Source organism: Diceros bicornis, chromosome 1, assembly GCF_020826845.1.
Source record: "Diceros bicornis minor isolate mBicDic1 chromosome 1, mDicBic1.mat.cur, whole genome shotgun sequence".
NCBI classification, from domain to species: Eukaryota; Metazoa; Chordata; class Mammalia; order Perissodactyla; family Rhinocerotidae; genus Diceros; species Diceros bicornis.
This window is the reverse complement of record NC_080740.1, coordinates 47,042,569-47,061,486: the sequence shown is the minus strand read 5'-3', so window position 1 is coordinate 47,061,486 and position 18,918 is coordinate 47,042,569. Positions and strand designations below refer to the sequence as shown.

The following is an 18,918-nucleotide window of genomic DNA, read 5'->3' as shown; positions in this document are numbered from 1 at the left end:
ATGGGTTTCTTTTCGCAGGTGACACACAAAGCCTATCTTTGAGCAGCTTTAGACCCAGAAACTCCAAATTTCCAGGTGCTTCCAGGTTCCGGCCCAAGTCCCATCAGTTACAGCAGGCAGAGCCATGTCTCAGAGAACCTCAGGACTCTGGATTCCACTTAGTTGGCTGAGTGAAGTACTTGACAGATCTCGTCATGCTCCCCCTCCACGGAAGCACTCCAACTCACCTGGACCCTTGAGTTGAGTACCTGTTTCAGGTCAAGGACCACCAGGGAGGCCAGGGAAACAGGCCCCGCCATTGCCCGTGTGGGTCCCTCCTGGGATGTGATCACACTGGCCCCTCTCCTCCACCATTCTCACACGACCTGCACAAGGGAGCCCTGGCTGGAGTGTGGACTGATGGATCCAGGGCTAGAGCAAAACGGCCCTTAGAACCACCTGCTGTATCCCTTAGCTAATACTACAAGGGGTGGTGGTCACAGTTTTCAATAAACTCAAATATAATCCTAAGAGGAAGTCAAAGAATGTGAACATAGTGTAAAATCAAGCTTGTCATGATTGTGGGGGTTTGCGCAGCTGAGTTCTTCCAAGGTGAGACCCGTCATCTTAGAAACTCAGCCTCCAACTAGACAAATCTTTCCTAATGGCCATTTCCTCTAAGAAACCAGCTGCCCCTGAAGCCAGCTGTGTGTGGTGCCTTCAAGAAGCGCACTTGCCACAGCTGTGGTTTCCGTATTTGGGTGATGATTTGATTGACGCCCGCACTGAGCTGTCAGCTCCGTGAGGGTCAGGACAGGATTTCCTTTTACTCAACATTTTATTGCTGGTGCCTAGTACACAGCATGGCACTGAGGAAGTGCTTCATAGTGTTGGCTGAATTAATATTTATTCATGAAATGAGTACAATAGGGTGCTTCCGGTATTCTCAATAGCTTTCCTTGTCTAACCACTCAAGTGAGCAGGAGAAATGTTAACTCTGACCAACACTGTTTTCACTCGTAGACTTACATAGACTAGCAGCAGTGAACAACCCTGCCATTTCATAGGGGAAGTTTCACCTTACTTCCCAATTCCTTTAATCAAAAAATTTCAAGTAATCATTAGTTTTAAATTCCTACTTATTTATTTAGACCTACTATATTGGTATGATCTTTCCACATGATCTAATTTAGCTCTCCCATCAACTATCTGTAATAGGACTTTTAGTCTCAATTTACAGATAAGCAAACTGAGAAGCAGGAATGTTAGCTTTTTTGGGATCACAGCACTAAGTGACAGCAACTTCATGTCACCAATTGCTGCTCTTATGAGGGGTTTTCCATTCACAGAGCTAGCTCAAAATGCCACTCTTTATTCCATCTGCAGCCTGTCTATGGAGAAGGCCCACCCATGTGGGAAAAGACAAATTTGGGACATAACCCATGACTACACTTGGCATGTTTTAAAGAATGGTTAATTCTCTATCATTAAAAAAAAATTTTTTTTATGTCCTTTCTAATCAGAGCTGAATCACCAGTTCCAATAATTCCTGTTATTCACCGCCCACTAGGATAACCAGGGGGTACTTGCACACCATCTGGGTCATTTTCAACAATTCAACAGTTAGATATGTTACTAACATGTTGCTTCACTGAGGCCCAACCTGCTTACAACTACTTGCCGGTCCGCCACCACCTCTGCTCAGCTAACTTAATGGTGACTCTCTCCCATAGGAGATTTGTAATCAGAACACTTAATTACCTCCCTGATGTCAGGGAACATGCCCCCTGAAACGCAGCCAGCTCTGGAGAGGCCGGCCCACCAGGCCTCGGCTGGCTGTCTTGTTTGAGAGCGGCTTGCTGTCTTGTCTGAGAGCGTAGAATGCAGGACAGCAGGAGGAAGATAGAAACACCGAGAGCTCAGGGCTGTGGAAGCAGAATCCCCTGCCTGCTCCTAAGTCACATCTTTGGGGCTGACAGGCACCAATCAGCTCATCCACATGACAGCATTTTCTAAACTGAACCAAGCAAATATTATCTCTTACAGTTGCCATTAATCTGAAGAACAGTAGAAACAACAGAGATTTAAAGTAGGGATTTGGGGATTACCTGACAGTTGGAATTGTTCCATTCATTTCTGACAATGAATAGCACCGTTCATTTATAAATTGTGTAAGTTCTTTTCTGACAGCTGCCTGGGATAGAATAGGCATAGTTGTCAAAGACACAAACCTGTGCCACCAGACTGAGTTCCCAGGAAAACAACTGAATCTCTGCCTTTGGTATTCCTGGTGCCCTGCTAGGCAGTGCCTGGCAAAACTAATCCCCCAGTGACTGGGTATTGAAGGAATGAATGAGTGAATCAATGACTTAACTTCTGGGTACATTACCCCTTCTGCAAAACAAGGATAATACCACTTACTCAGCATGGTACTCCGAGCTTTAAGCTAACGTGACAATCCTGAGCAGAGTACCTGCTCAGTGAACGTTCCATCAATGACCCTTCTCTTTCTCCCTCCTTCCTCTTTATGGATCTTATGTTGCTTTTCTTTCCTCCTATGAGAATGAAACTATTCCGTGTGTAAGGAAGACACCAGCATGTGATACTTTGCGCTCCCCACATAGCGTCAGAGCAGCACCGCATTTCCAGAGCCCTGCCCCTACCAGTTTCTCTTAGTTGGGGGGGGGGGGGTCCCAAATTTCCCCCAGGTGTATGACAACTTCAGGCTCCTACAGGAATTTCTGGTATGAGGTCACTCTGAGTCACCCGTGCCCAAACCCTTCCTTCTCCACAAAAGGACTCCTCCCAGATTTGTAAACATAAGCACTTCTTTTCCTGGTGACCCCATGGCTACATCTCAGAGTTCAGTCCAGGCCCACTATTTCTTTTATGACGTAGAATAATGAGAACCATGCAACAGGCACTCAATGAATGTCTTCAGCTCATTTTTTCCAAGGTTCAAATTTCCTAACAATTGTTCTCAGCAGGACAAAAACATAAGAAAAATGATCTAACCGGGCAGCTGGGAAGATGGTTCATAGGAAAATTCTGGCCCCAAAAAGAGCCTGGGTTCATTCCCTTCTTGACACAGACTGAAAGGCAGCATAACAAAGGAGTGGGGAGCTGGCGGCAAAGAGGAGGGCTGGGTCACAATCCCAGCCTTTGGAAGAGAATGCACCAGCTGCCAGGCTCTAATTTAAAGAGTAGTGCTTGTTAAAGGTGGTGTGAGCGGGGAGGCTCCCTGGCTGAAATGTAGAGAAGGGAGGGAGAAGAGAAGGGAAAGTGGGAACCAGCTGGGACTCACGGTCTGGGAAACCAGATAATGAACAGTCCTCTGAAGATCACTCTCAGCCACTAAGCTAGAGAGCCAGTGTCTGCCAGGAGACCTACTCAGCACCATGAGACACCTGTGTCCCTCTGGTGTGGCCACACAATAGACACTTTAGCCACCACATGTGGCTAAACTTAGGTCATGGGACACAGTCTCTACGGAAGGAAGTTGTGAAAATACCCGAGTGTATTCAACAGAACAAACCAGACAGTTTGAAAATTATTCAGATTGAGTCATAAAACACTGAGGGAAAACAAATACAAATGATGGGACCTCCACGCTATTACAATCCTGTGGGGAGGTCTGCCCCAAAGCTGGTCCATGGAGAAATTCAGAAGGCTGGCAGATGCTCTAGTGGCAAGGAGGATTAGGGTACACAAGCTGTGGGCCAAGCGGGTTATGAAAGAAGGCTTAAAAGGCAAGTGAGGATTTTCTTATTTTAAATCAAAGAAATCAAAACCAATATTTAAGAAAATGGCATCCGAAATGCAGAGAAATCTTCAGGATCCACAGACCAGGGTCTATTTGAAGGAATACATGCCAAAGAAGGTATAAAAACCACAGAAATGGAACAAGAGCTGTATTTCTCTAAGAACAAACTTGGCTAGCATTTAAACCAAGAATTCCAATTCAGATTGGTGGAGGAAGCACTCACATAATAAATCTGGGCAAATATGTTTTATTGTTGTAAAGTGATTAAGCCACTGAACAGGCTGTCTCCTTAAATTCAGAGGTGCCTTTTGTCTCTGGAGAAATGTCAGCAGAAGACAGGATTTACTGTGCTGTTAAAAGTGAAGGAAAATACAATTGTGGACGTGAGGCGTAGGAGTAGGGAGTGAGATGATTTCACACCCTGGGTCCCATGCACATCTCCAGGGCAAACTGGCTACTGGTGGTCTACCTCCATTGTTCTCTGCCCTGACCCTGACCCTCAAAAACAGCAGAGGCATCCACTGCCAGCATTGTTCCCCATTAATTAACCATTCTTCCCATTCAACAGTTAAGGTGAAGCTCCTCCCACAACCTGAAATGTGACTGCTGTGAGTTTTGCATGTATTTTGCCTGAATATTTTCTTCATTCTCATCAATTTGGCTCTGAATGTCCCTTTAGTAAGGCAGGCAAATGGCAGAAACATTTGCCTGAATACTACAATTTGCAGAAACAGAATCCTAAATACTACCTCCTTTGGTGCTTTTTTTTCGGTAGGGGAGGGAACGAGAGTCAGCCCCAATTTCAGAATTCTGGGTTTTGCCAGGTAAGTATCATGGAAATACCAGAACCTTACTTCAGAGGTTCAAAAGTTTGAATGCTAAGAGTCATTCTCCTGTGGTGGAACCTCCTAAAATTCATATCCATGCTGCTACTTCATGCAATAAAGAACAGATCTGCATTTTGTTTAGAAGCCAATGATCCAGAAGCATGGATTATTTAAAGGTTCTTTTCAATTTCTCATTTTGTTTTTAATGTGTTTTGGCCAGGAAAAGAAGGGGCATTCAAATAAATTTCTTTGTAATTTAAGATTTGAGGAAAGGGATGAAGTAAGAGATTGAAACCAAGAGGAACATGATTTAGATAATTGTATCTCTCTTACAAATATACACACATGCAAATGAATATGAATATATATGTACTGATATATATAATGGCAGACTAAACTGACAAGAACCCCTCCCTCCTTCCACTATAAAACTGATAAAATGTAAATAAATTTTTGCTGTAATATAGAGCCAAGCTTAAAAGAACAAGAAATGTCCAGGTGCCATAAAGGAACAAAGAACTCAAAGTCTGAAATATAAGCCCCAGGGCCTGGGAGGTGGGGATAGGAAACATGACTTTGAGTCCATGCGAGGGAGAGGACCTAGAACCGAGACTGCTGCATAAAGCTCAGAGCCTTAGAGCGCTCCCCGTACCTCGCACAACCTGAACCCTGCCTGGCCGCCCAGGGCAAAGGCGCACTGCTGTTGGGGCTTAGGGGCAAGTGGAAGTTACTTGCGGAAAACAGAGAACACCCTTGCACAAGGGTCATAGTGGGTTTTCACCTCCAGGTGCGAAAACACCACCAAAAAAGGTCTGAACCACTACCATCACTGCGGAGCTGGCACAGGAAACCCCAAATTGCTCTAGCAACACCATCAAAACCCTGGGACATGGACCACTCACAAAATAAACAACCCTTGCTGAAAATGAGTTCACAATCCTAAAAGCCCCATGAAGAAGCAAACCAGCATCAGGGAGTCAGCAGATGCAGCTAACAGAAATATTAGCATCCCCAAGAACTCAAGAGAATATAACTCATTAGAGGCTATAAAATAAATATGATTAAAATGATTTTTAAAAGAAAAGAAATTATAATGAAAAAAACAAGTTGAAAAAAGAGCTGGCAAATTTGAAAAAGAATCAGACAACTTCAGAAATGAAAAATATAGTCAATGAAATTAGAAACTCAACAGGCAAACAGATGACACAGGCCTCAGAAGAGAATCAGTGATATTATAAATACCAAGAAGTTGCTGAGTTACTGAGCATAGCACAGAGAAATCTAAAACATATGCAAGAGGATTCAACGTAAGTCTAAAAGAAATCCCAGAAGGAAAGAGCAGTTAACACAGGCGACTTAATATTCAACAAAATAAGAGCATCCAGAATTTTCTTAGTGAAGAACACTAAGATGAGACGTGAACAAGAGGAATAAAAATAAATCTGTGTAAAAATAGTGGTGAAACTAGAATATCGAAGACAAAATAAGGTGGGGGGCAATGAACTCATGCTTATTATAAAATGGTTTAATAATCCAGAAATGCATTTTTATGGGCTGTATCCCTAACCTCCATTGAGAGCTACAGTTAATACACAGAGAGGCAGCACATGCTTCGACTCTCTGCCTCTCTAATGTTCTGTGGGAACAGCCATAGGTGCAGCTCACTTTCAGAAAACCTCAGTTTCGTCTCAAGTTCGTCAGTCTAAATAGACGCAACAATCTACTGGCACACATCCAGAGGCATCAAACTGTGTGCTCACCGAGTCCTAGATTTTCACTCTAAATTTCACTAGAGTATATACTACTCTTCTTTATTACAACTGCCAATTTTTATTAATTCCTAACTAATTAAAAGTGTTGATTTCCATAACCTCATTTATCTAGCAATAAAGTACCTTGAGTGAATTTTGATGACAAGAACCCCATCTTGTGGCAAAAATTTTCACAACCAAGTTTGGCTATAACTGCATTGCCATTCTCATTCTGAAGATAAATCCGTGTTGAGAAGTTATCATTTTATCTGCTTCACCAGACAGAATTTCTAAGCCAGCATTTATCTTGTGCCTGCGACGGCACCCGAGTACGCAGTAAATCTGCAGAGCACAGTAATTCTGGGACTTTATGAGTTATTTTCAAGTGAAAGCTGGTCGTCTTTGCACAGCTTACTGCAGGATTACTTTAAGAGAAAAGCAAACACTGACTCTAGGTCAGCTTCTGAAATGTTATCACCTGTTAAGTCTGGTTCCATATTCCACTTTATACAAGATGATCTCACTTAGCTAAAGCAATCAGAAGACAAAAATTCCCAAAACCCATAAGAAATGACACCCTAATTATCACTCTATGTAACAAAGCTACCCCACACAGCACACATTTACCTGTATTTCATATCATTCATACCTTACTCCTCTAAAAGGTGGCTTTTAATCAATTATCTTTCCCTATTTTAAAACAGTAAAACTAGATTCTAGAAATGTAATCTCCATTTTTTTTTCCTTTAAAAAGGAATGTTTTCCTCAATGTCTTCTCCCACTGTCCCCATGTTTCCATTTGGCTTTCCTACTCAAAGAGATTTTGAAAGGTCTTATTGTTGATAAGCTAAGATGCAAAGCACTGAGCACAATGGCTCGAAAAAATTAGCCATGATTATTGCTTTTATTATTATTACTAATGACAACAGAATACTGAAAAGTGGGGAGAACTCCAAAATAGCTTATGTGTTTATCTTCTTCATTGTCAAAGCCTTAAAGAAAAATCTAGTTCAAGTGAGAAGCCAAATTATTTTTATCAAAGGCAAAACTGAAACAATACTTTTCTCCCCTCAAAATCTGTTTTTAAAGTTAAAAAAGACAGTAGATTAATATTAAAACAGCTTTTTATTTGTTAATGTCACATAAGAAATTTAAGCAAGTTACACTATCTTAAAAAACAACTAATGAGTTTTAAGAGAAACCCTTCTCCCCCTCCCCCCCATTCCCTTCACGAATTAAGAATCTAAGAAGAAGTAACCATAAAACAAAGTTTTGTGGAATCCTTCATCCAGAGTGCTTACATGATATTAGGTTAATATTGCCTTCTTACAAAATTTCTCTTTTCTATTTAAAAAAAAAATTTGTAACCTTGATTGTTTATTACAAAAAAATTCAGTACAAAAGTTCGATATATTGAAAAATGCTTTCCCCCTCCCTCACAGCACCGTTATATAGAGCAGAGGATAATCAAGAGCAGATTGCTAATCTAGATGAAGCAATCTTCAAATTATACCTGGACACACAGTGGTTTATTTACCCTCCCCTCCCCTCCTCATAAGAACTTAAAAAAACACACACATACAAAAAAATGTCAAAAAATTTGAGGGACCCTTTCCAAACAGTACACAGTTAGTTCAGTGTCAATAATTCACATCTTGTAACAAAGTGTATGGATATGATTTCTTTTACAAAACTTTCAGTGTCAAAAAAAGGAAATTAAGGCCATCAGATTCGCAGCTTAAAAATTCACATAAAGGAAATATAAAAATATTCTGTGCTTCTGAGAAGGCTCTGCACTGTATGTAGGTAAGGATTACCATACTTCTTTATTCTGAGGAAGACAGTGGACTTGAGAAGTTTACATAATTGCACAGCTTCTATTGGATGCTCTTGGGGCTCCCTGATGAGGAAAATAGAAGGAAAAATTAGTGCTAAGAAAATGGATCACAGTATTTTAAAAAAAGACAACAGAGATACTACAAATCCATATTACCAAATGTCAAATGGACCCTTATCATTTCTCACTTATCCTTTTGAACCTTCTTTTATGGACTTCTTCCCTAGAATATTCCAACAAATTACAGAACAGTGATTTTCAACTCTAGCTGCACATTCAGATCCTTAGGAGCTTAAAAAAAAATTCTGATCTAGGTCCCTTGATCAATTAAACGAGAATTTCTCATTTAACTGGGAAGGAATATCTATTTATACATAATTTTAAAGCTCCATAAGTAATTTAAATATGCATCTGAGGTTGAAAACCACTGTTCAGTAATCTCCATTTACACCTGAGGAAAGAGATCAGTGGACTCCATTCTCAACAACCACATCAGAGAATACAGCTGGCTGGATTCTCAACATTCACATCCTGAAGCATTTGCGTTGGGCTCATCCTCAAATGTGAAGTCAAAATGGCTCCTTCTATCCATTTCTTTATCACTCACTAATTCCTTAAAACCTCACAAAATGACTTGTGACTCACCACTTGACTGGACTGAAATTGGTTTCTTGAAGGTCACTAAAAAAACTTCTAATCAACTCGAAAGATCATTGGATTCATTCTCTAATGTGAAGTCAAAAGAGCTGATCTGCCCTTCCATCTTCTCTCTGTTGAACCTTGATATTATTTTCTCTGATCACAAAAGCTAAAAACCTCACACGTCTTTGACTTCTTTTTTCTTCTCTCACCCTCAAGTTCAGTCACTATGCCTTAATGAATCTCCATTTATACACTCCCTCAGTGTCTCTGCAATCTCCCTTCCACAGTCAATCCCTCTGATATTGTCTCAATTTTCTCCTTTGCTCCAAAGTGTGTAGAAGCTACTTGCCTAAGCATTCTAAACTAAGTCAATTTAACACCAACCTTCCAAATTTGTTTATTTCTCACACACACCCTACAACTGAATGGACTTAAGTCTTAAGTGCTTAAGTCTTGATATATCCCCTATGATCAAAGATCATCACAAATTCTTTGCCACTCCTCCCATAAATAAATAGTGGAGACTATTTACCCTCACCTGGAATTGGAGCTGGCCTTATGACTTACTTTAACTAAGAGAATATGGTAGAAGGGACACTGGGCCAGTTCCAGGCCTAGCCTACTGCTTTATGTTTTCATCCCTTTACAAGCTAGCTGCCATGTTATAAAGAAGCCAGAACTAAACTACCAAATGATGAGAAGCCACATGGGGAGAGACATGGAGAACATTCCAGCCCCAGCCAAACTCTCAGCTGAATGCAACTTCATGATTCACTTCAGTCTCCATCATGGAGCAAAAGAACTGCCCAGGTGATCCCAGTCAAACCACAAAACCATGGGAAATAAGAAACTATTATTTTAAGCCACTAAGTTCTGGGGTGGTCTGTTAATGTAGCAACAGATAATTCAAACACCTGCAGAACAACCATCGTCTGCCTTCTAACACCCAAATAATCACCCATCCTCCCTAAGTATATTTCCCAGAGATCTTCTCAACTACTCTGGTGGCCCAGAGAGCATTCTCCAGCGTCTATGACTCATGCTCTGAGGCACCTGTCTGGCACCTTGAGATCTCTCTTATATTGTCATTTTACTTCCAGTCATTGTAATGCTTCCCACTAAAGGCAAGAAGTAGAAGCTGTGCTTGTTTCTTGTTAACGCCAAGTCTAAAGTATCTGTACTTAAATATTCCTCCAAAATGTATGAGGCAATATCCAAGCCAAAAATTCATTCTACTTCATATAAACCACCTCAAGTGGGTCTCAACTCTGGGGGCTAAACATAAAAGAGAATTTTTTTGGAGTAGGACTGGGGCTAACAAAGCAAAATGAACAGACTTATAAATCTGGAGACATGGAGATGAAGTCTTCTAAGGATAAGGGTAGAAATTTTGATTAATGATCAGACTCAAATGACTTGAGACTATAAACTGAAGGCTCATCAGTTATTAATAATTCTAATTTAATTAATTAAAATGAAATTTGGAGTTTCTTTATTTCAAGGGCTCTCAAAAGCCCAAGCATCAGCTAAAATCTATCTTGCAATTAGATGATCAGGAACTTAATATAGCAAGAATTTTGTTTCATACTGAAGTTGAACATTACCTCTTTGTTTTTTTTAAGTTTATACGCAGAAGCTTGCTCTAATTTAGTGATCTAAACTTCTCAATCACAGAACCCTTCAGTAAATAATTTTTGTTTTGTTTTTTTTAAGCACTGTTGTTGTTTTATTTTTATTTATTTATTTATTTATTTTTGAGGAAGATTGGTCTTGAACTAACATCTGCTGCTAATCTTCCTCCTTTTTTTCTCCCCAAAGCCCCAGTAGATAGTTGTATGTCATAGTTGTACATCCTTCTAGTTGCTGTATGTAGAACGCTGCCTCAGCATGGCTTGATGAGCGGTGAGTAGGTCCACGCCCAGGATCCGAACAGGCGAACTACAGGCCGCCGAAGCAGAGCGCACGAACTTAACTGCTACACCACTGGGCTGGCCCACAGTAAACAATTTTGAGCATGCATTTATAAGTGATATACATGTCCTACTATAACATATTATATACATTATAAAACAAAAGGCAAAATGTGATATAATGAGAAATGCGATATAATGAGAAAATTTTTTAAAAAAGAAGTGCTAACATTTTCTTCCAGTACCTAATGTGCTATCTTTTTTTGTTGTTGTTGCTGGGAAAGATTTGCCCTGAGCTAACATCTAGTGTCAATCTTCCTCTTTTTTTTCCCCTTCTCCAAAGCCCCAGTATATAGTTGTATATTCTAGTTCTAAGTCCTTCTAGTTCTTCTACGTGAGCCGCCGCCACAGCATGGCTACTGACAGACGAGTGGTGTGGTTCCGCACCCAGACACCGAACCCGGGCTGCCAAACTTTAACCACTGTGCCATCAGGGCTGGCTCCTAATGTGCTATCTCAAATAACCCCTCAGGAAAAACAAACTCCACTTGGTAGATCACTAATCTGGTTCATCAAGTAATAGGAAAAAAAACAAACTCTACTATTGGTTTTGGTTTTCATGTAATTCCGTTAATAAAATTTAAAACAAATATACTAAAGTAATACCTGCTGGTGGAAAAGTTCTTCCTCTACAACCACTTCAGGTGTTTCTTCCTCCTCCTCTTCCTCTTCAGGTATAGTTGTTTTAAAGACCGTACTTCTTTGAGCAACCTCCTAAAAATAAAAGTAGTTTGATTTTAAGTCAAAACCATACTTAAAATCATAAAGGTTGCAGGGGAGGGGGACCTTCTCTTTGCTTAAGGTTAAGAAACAGCATTCCTACATCAGGGATTATTTAAAAAAAAAACAAAAACTGGTTCATCACTAGCTTTAGCTACTGAACAGGAATTTTTGCATAATTAGTAGCAGTTCTTAGATCTTCAATATTTCCTGCAGGGGAGCTACTGATATCCAATTTGAAATACCTGCTGAGAAGTTTCCACTGCTTCTTATCCCATTCTGTTGCTAAGAATTCTGTAAATGATTTGGCACACTAAATTCTTTATAACACTCAACATGAATTCAGCTCTCGGCTGAAAAGATCTCGGCTCCTGGCAAAGAGAAGGTGCTAAATAAATGCTGAATAAATTGAAGTTGGAGGCCAACTGCTGTGATCCCAGGGACCATAGCAGCAACAGGACCACCTGATAAGTGAGATGAATCCTTCAGCAACTGATTCCTCTTGAATGAAATTGTATCAAGACAGATGAGCACTATTTACTAATAACACACTAGTGAAGTTCCAATGTATTCGGCACATAAACTAGATCTCCTATCATTCACTGGCAATGTGACAGAAAGTAACCATTTTCACTTTATACTGAGGAGCTCAAATACAGATGACTGTCCTGCAGAGAATGCTGACTTGTACAAATGCAGCAGTGTTTCCATTTAAGCACAAGGCTAACCTGAGGATCTGGCAGCAAGTGAACGAGTGTGTCCTAGAGAGTGCTGCAGAGCATCTCATTTTACTCTGTCCCATGTCCTAAGGTCACTCAAGAAAGATAACTCCACAGAGGAAGACGCTACAGTAACGTCAGTAAAAGCTTATCTGAAATTTAACACAGACCAACTAGTCTAAAATGGCAGAGGACAAAAATAAAAAACAGTGTCACAGAAATGAGATTTCATTTTAAAATATGTCCAAGGATATATTCTGTAAATGAAGTAAGACAGTTCAGTAGTATTTTGTGGGGAATTCTGATACTTGTTGCAGGGCCAAGGAAGACAGACCATTTGTCAATTAGCCAGAAACTTCAATGCTGTAAGATCAGTCTATGTTTATACACACAAATAGCCATTTCACAAATATCAGCCTAACCGCACTAATAAAAAAGCATCTGACAACCCAGCAGCTGGGAGAAAACATTTGCAAACCATATATCTGACAAGAGGTTAATCTCCTTAATATATAAAGAACTCACACAGCTGAACAACAAATAACCTGATCAAAAAATGGGCAGAGGATATGAACAGACATTTTTCCAAGGAAGATACACAGACGGCCAATAGGCACATGAAAAGATGTTCAGCATCACTAATCATCAGGAAAATGCAAATCAAAACTACACTAAGATATCACCTTACACCCGTGAGAATGGCTATAATCACCAAGACCAAAAATAACAAATGTTGGAGAGGATGTGGAGAAAAGGGAACCCTCATTCACTGCTGGTGGGAATGCAAACTGGTGCAGCCTCTATGGAAAACAGTATGGAGATACCTCAAAAAATTAAAAATAGAAATACTTTATGACCCAGCTATCCCATTTCTGCGTATTTATTGAAAGTACTTGAAATCAACAATCCAAAGAGGCTTACGCACCCCTATGTTCATTACAGAATTATTCACTATAGCCAAGACATGGAAGCAACCCAAGTGCCCATCAACAGATGACTGGATAAAGAAGATGTGGTATATATATACAATGGACTACTACTCAGCCATAAAAAAAGACAAAATCGTCCCATTTGCAAGAACATGGATGGACCTGGGGGGTATTATGTTAAGTGAAATAAGCCAGACAGAGAAAGACAAACACTGTAGGTGTTCTCATAGGTGGAATCTAAACTAACACACGGACAAAGAGAATAGTTTGGTGGTTACTAGGGGGAAGGGAGTTGGGGGGTAGGCACGGGGGGTAAAGGGGCGCATTTATATGGTGACTGACAAATAATAATGTACAACTGGAACCTCACAATGTTATAAACTATTATGACATCAATTTAAAAAATTAATTAACTAATTAAAAAAAAAAGCATCTGAGTCCTTAGATCAATCACAATTCTCTAAACTAAGATAACAATTGGGAGATGGTGGCATACCAAACAGACAAAAAGATTCTCAAAAAGCTTTCAAAGTACCCAGCTTTCTTCAACTCATCTTAAAATGAGGGGAAAAAAGTCAAAGAAAACCTGTTATAGAATTCTCACATTCCAGCTTCTAATAGCTCGTGCCAGTGTATACATCTCCCATATGGAAACAGTGGCTCTTAAAGCTCATGAAGTAACATAAGAGTATTAGCTGCAAGTGAGAAGCCTAGAAAACAACTTGCCCAACGTCATTAATTATAAATTACTACAACATAACTACTTTTAATGTAACACTCTGCCGTTAAGCACTTTCCATTTGATATTTAGAAACCAATTAATCTAATGCAGAAAACCTGTATGGAAAATCAGTTAGCTACACAATGTCTAAAAATTTAGACAGAAAAATAATAGAACAAATTTCTAACCAAAACTTGTTGGGAGGTTTAGGCTCAGGAAATTGTTATTAGTCAGGGTGCTAACAGATAAATGTCTTTACCAAAAAATTTCTCTCAGCAAGATACCTAACCCTAGTGCCCTGAAAGGCACACCATCAACAGTCTCTATATACAATGCATTATTGCTGTGCCCGTGTTAAAGCTGTGCACACATAAAGGTACAGCCATCTATTCAGCAGTGCCCTTGAGCCAGCTAGACCAGCTAATGATCTCTTCACAACTCTGTGCTCAGCGACCGCATGTCGATAGCCTGAAATCACCACAGTGAGAGTATTTACACCAGAGGAATCAGCAAATGCTACAAATCATGGCAGTTTTTGTTAATGGAGCAGCTGATTGTTAAACTATATCTCTGTATACATAAGTAAGCATTTGCATATACAAAAGTGTCAGTTATGCCTATATTCTGGAAGGTAGAGAGAAACTGCTTTATTTTTTATTTCCCTCATACAAAAACATTTTATTTCACCATGGTGACATTTGTAGTTTTTAATCATCCAGCACCCCCTCCCTCATTTCTCAGTAAGAGCCCCCAGTTTTACTTGGATACCCATCTCTCCCATGGAGATGTGGCACATGTCATAAGGAGCCAAGTATAATGTACCTGTAAAGGGGAAAAGAAGGTTCAAGCTCCACCTCTGTCCTCCCGACTCCAGGAACTGGTTTAGAGGTGGGCATGTGACCCAAGCTGGTACAATAAGAGTGAAGCCCAGGATGGGGACCTCATGGGGGACGATGCTCTTTCCCACAAGAAGCTAGCCTGGAATGATGAACCTCCAGGAGCAGCCAGCAGTTATCCCGCATCCCCGAGGGAGACAACTCGGGAAGCAGAGACCACAGAAAGATCCCTGGGACACTGAGTGAACCAATGGATCAAGTCCACTATCTCTGGATTTTTGGTTTTGTGAGCCCTATTTTCCCATTATTTCAAAGCCAATTTAATTGGGTTTTCTGACATTTCCAATGCCTCAGCAAGAAGAAAATATACATAAAAAATTAAACTGACTTAAGTCAATTACCTACAATCTTGCAGAAAAGTGGTCTTTATGGGGGTTATTATAGATTGTAGCAAATATGGTCTGGGACATGGTCTTATAGAATTAAATGAATAAATGCCAAAAGTTCTTGTTTGACAATGACAGAAATAAATAAGAACTGTATTCATGATACTTTCCTCATTTCTGACAGAAGTCACTTAAAAGAGCCTAGCAAGCAGAAGGCAGGAGAAGCTTGTTAAAGAATAGACAAACCGACCGACTAATCTAATATTCAGGGGTTTGAATTATGAAGGGAAACCTGAGCTTCAGTCAGCTTTATTAAACCATCATCGGTAATATGATCTCAAGACCTGTCCCAGGTCATGGTATCTACTCTATTCACATGTCACTGTATCTACTGTGTGGGCTTCTAAACCTGCTGCATTCCAAATATCCTCCTATAAGATTATTTCTAATTTAGAACACATTTTCACACAGAAAAAAAAAACAGTATAGATGGCGACTAGATTCCATGGCTCACAAAAGCCTCTTGCATCTGCCACAGCCCCTTATAACCATGCTTTTCAATTGATCGAATCACACCATAGCAATGTTTTGAAAGAGGCATGTGTTCTGCCAATTTCAGATGCCAGGGGGAACTCCCAGCGTAGGAACAACAATAATTCCAACCCTTGGGTGGCAGCACCCACAAGAGCTGGGAAGGATTCCAAAGTGCTCAAGGCAAGGAGCAAGCAAGGGCTTCCACACAGAGGACAGGAGGGGATCCAGCACTCTGAAGTCTGTGAATTACTGAAGGCACTTGTAAACTACTTCCCTACCCTGAGACCCAGCAGGTATCTGGAGGTGAATTCCCTGAATTCACTGAGGTCTACAGGGAAAAACTCAGACGCCGTTTCATTTTCAGTCCCAGTCTGAGATCAAGGGCACTCTCCACTCAGGAGGCAATGAATTCCTTCCGAGAGCAGTCTAAACACAGATGTTTACAGTGAGGGATGGGTGGGAAGGCGGCCAGGCACTGGGTTTCTCATGCAAACACCTCAGGCCCCCAAAAGAACGCTGTTCATGACTTTATTTCTCTGAACTTAAGTGAAGGTCCATGTTTGATTTTTTAAAAAATTTATCCAGTAAATTCTTACTGAATGCCTACTATGTGCCAGGCTTGCTGCCAGGCAAAAATTGGAATAAGTCCTTGCTCTCCATGTGCTGATGCCTCTAGTGAGAGAGGACAACCAGACAAGCAGCGTGCAGGTAAGAGGTCTGCACTTGGCACTGTGGGAGCAGAGAAGGAGATACTGTGATTGACCTGCGACCACTCCTTTCTTCACACTTTCATCTCTCGGGGTGTGTGGCCAGGGGTGTGGAGGGATGTAAGGTTCTTTGGCGAGAATTCTAGGACTGACACATTGAAAACACAGACCCCAAGCAAATGCACACTCCACAATCTTTAAACTCAGAGTTCCGTGAACACCCTGAGAGCTAGTAACAAGGTTAACATAAGCATTTACTGGAGGCCAGACTGTTCCAAACATCTCCTAAGGATTGTCTCATTTACATTATTCTCATTATATTAATATTACTTCATTTATATTAATTGTATTATTATTTCCATTTTAAAATGAGAAAACTGAGAGGTGAAAGACCTTGCCCAAAGTCACAAAGCCAGCATGCAGAGGAGACGGACACTGGACACATACTGACTGGAGCCCGTGCTACTGATGGGTACTCATGATGCACTCCTGGTTCCTTCCTAAAATCTGAGGTCAGCTTCACTTTGAATTACTCAGCAGCCTTGATCTGATTTAAGCAATCAGTTACTTCACATTTCAGTTTGAGTTGTGAAAAGAAATCACACTTGCATGATGAACTTTCAGGTGAAACTGACATTGCAGTGGTGATGATATCATACCTCTCCCTGAGAATTTTTCAATATAACCTTCACGTCTTCGCCAGTGCCCCAAGAGTTCTGGTTCTTCCAGATGAGGTCAGTGGGAGGACTGGCTGTGACACCAGCATTTGCAGCCCAGATCTGGAAAAAAGAAAGGACATCAGTCTACTCAGAACCCAGCTCTCCCACATGCCAATGACAGCCACATTATGATGTGACTTGAACTCCTGCTAAGAGGACTGATTCTAAGAGTCTCAGAACTATGCCCCAGCTTCAGACTGGCTAATATTAACTAGCTGTGACGACCCACAGAGCTTATCTAGGCCTCAGCTTCCCCATCTCATAAATGAAAATGCTGACACACAGGGCTCTGAAATGAAGTTGCCTACATTCATATCCTACCTGCTCCACACGTCAGCTGATCTTGAGCAAGTTACCTGACTTTTGTCATCCATAAAATGGGACAGAAATGCTACCTATAATACATGGGATTGTTGTGAAGAACAAGAGGTTACCCACATGGAGGGGCTGGCTCACTCAATGAATATTAGCTCTCACTGTCAGCATTCTATTCTTCTATGGTTTTATGGGCCATCCTCCCGTGGAGGAGCCTTCTGACGCCCACCAGTGGTATCCTCCAGTGCCCTACAGCAGGAATTGAGGGGATGACTAACTTCTCTCAAACTTCTGCAGCAGACAGCCTATCTAGAATACTCATAAAAACAGTATGTCTCTAACCAGAGACAGTGTCACAATACCCTGGAATGTCTGAGATTGAACTCCAAAAAGAATACAGGAAATGGACAAATCACCCATTATTCAATGTAAAATAGGACTGCTATTGAAATAGGCAAAACAAAGAAAATAATCATATTTCCCTTCTCATCGGCATAGAAATTCTGCCATATTTTTTATATATTTATTGGTAGAAGAGTGTGAGTAGAGTGAAGAAAACTTGAGTCAGAAAACTGAGGTTTGAATCCTGCACAAATCACTACACCTCTACGAACCTCAAGGTCCTCATCTGGAGGGACATTAACAACAGTCAGTTTCGAAAAGAAAGACAAATGAAATAGTAAAGCTTTCCACCTCATAAACTGTTTTACAATATTAAGGGCTATATGATGGCAAAAGGAAGACTGGAGATGGTATAGGCAGGTATATTTTTAAGTGGCGGTGGCGGGGGGGGCGGAATCTATGAATTACTGATTAGGAGAGAACCTTTCTTCTTTAGATGCTCACTTGAAGCTTCCAAATCTTCCACCAGATTTATAAATGGAAAGGGACAGAGAGCATCTACTGGGATAAAACCGAAAAAAGGAACAGGATCAGGGCTGACTTGCAGGTTATGTGAAATGTTAGTGTTTTCCTAATTTCAAGCAATACTTTTCACTAGTCCATATGGAATCATATAGTTGGTTTAGTGTTAATAAGAATCCTAAAGTGTCAGTAACCTTACTGGGTAATTTAACCTAAAACTAATATGTCCCATGTCCCAGAGCTGTATTGTTCAATATGGTAGCCATATATGGCTTTGAGCACTTGAAATGTAGGTAGTCCAAATTGAGATGTGCCATAAAGATGATCTGTGAGTTTGAAGACTCAGTTTGAAAAAAAGAAGGTAAAATATGTAATAATTTTTTATATTGATCACATGTTGAAATGGTAATATTTTGGATAGGGTTAAATAAAATATAGTGCTAAAGTTAATTTCACATCTTTTAATTTTTTTTAATGTGGCTACAAGAAAATTTAAAATTATGTATGTAGTTCTCTTATTTGTGTTCTAGAGTTTTAAATTGATCTTTGCTACTGCCTTGTACAATTTTAGAGAAAGATCACTTATCACTACCATGTTCCAAAGAGCTTATCGCATTTAATGCTGGCTACCTAAAGAAAAAAAATGCACATTATTTTATATGATAATTGAGTTCTCCACCAGACCTATATGTCTACTTA

At 40.3% G+C, this 18,918-nt stretch overlaps 1 protein-coding gene across 1 annotated transcript in view; it reads right to left on the bottom strand.

Annotated features, from left to right (window-relative positions):
• Positions 1-7,433: 7,433 nt before the first annotated feature.
• LMNB1 (lamin B1) overlaps positions 7,434-18,918 on the bottom strand; it is a 57,870-nt gene continuing 46,385 nt past the window's right edge. The window contains exons 9-11 of the mRNA XM_058539695.1: positions 16,981-17,100; positions 11,376-11,483; positions 7,434-8,220 (exon numbers count right to left, since the gene is read on the bottom strand). Of these exons, the coding sequence (XP_058395678.1) occupies positions 8,179-8,220; positions 11,376-11,483; positions 16,981-17,100 (270 nt within the window). The 3' untranslated portion in view covers positions 7,434-8,178. The remainder of the gene's footprint in view (positions 8,221-11,375; positions 11,484-16,980; positions 17,101-18,918) is intronic.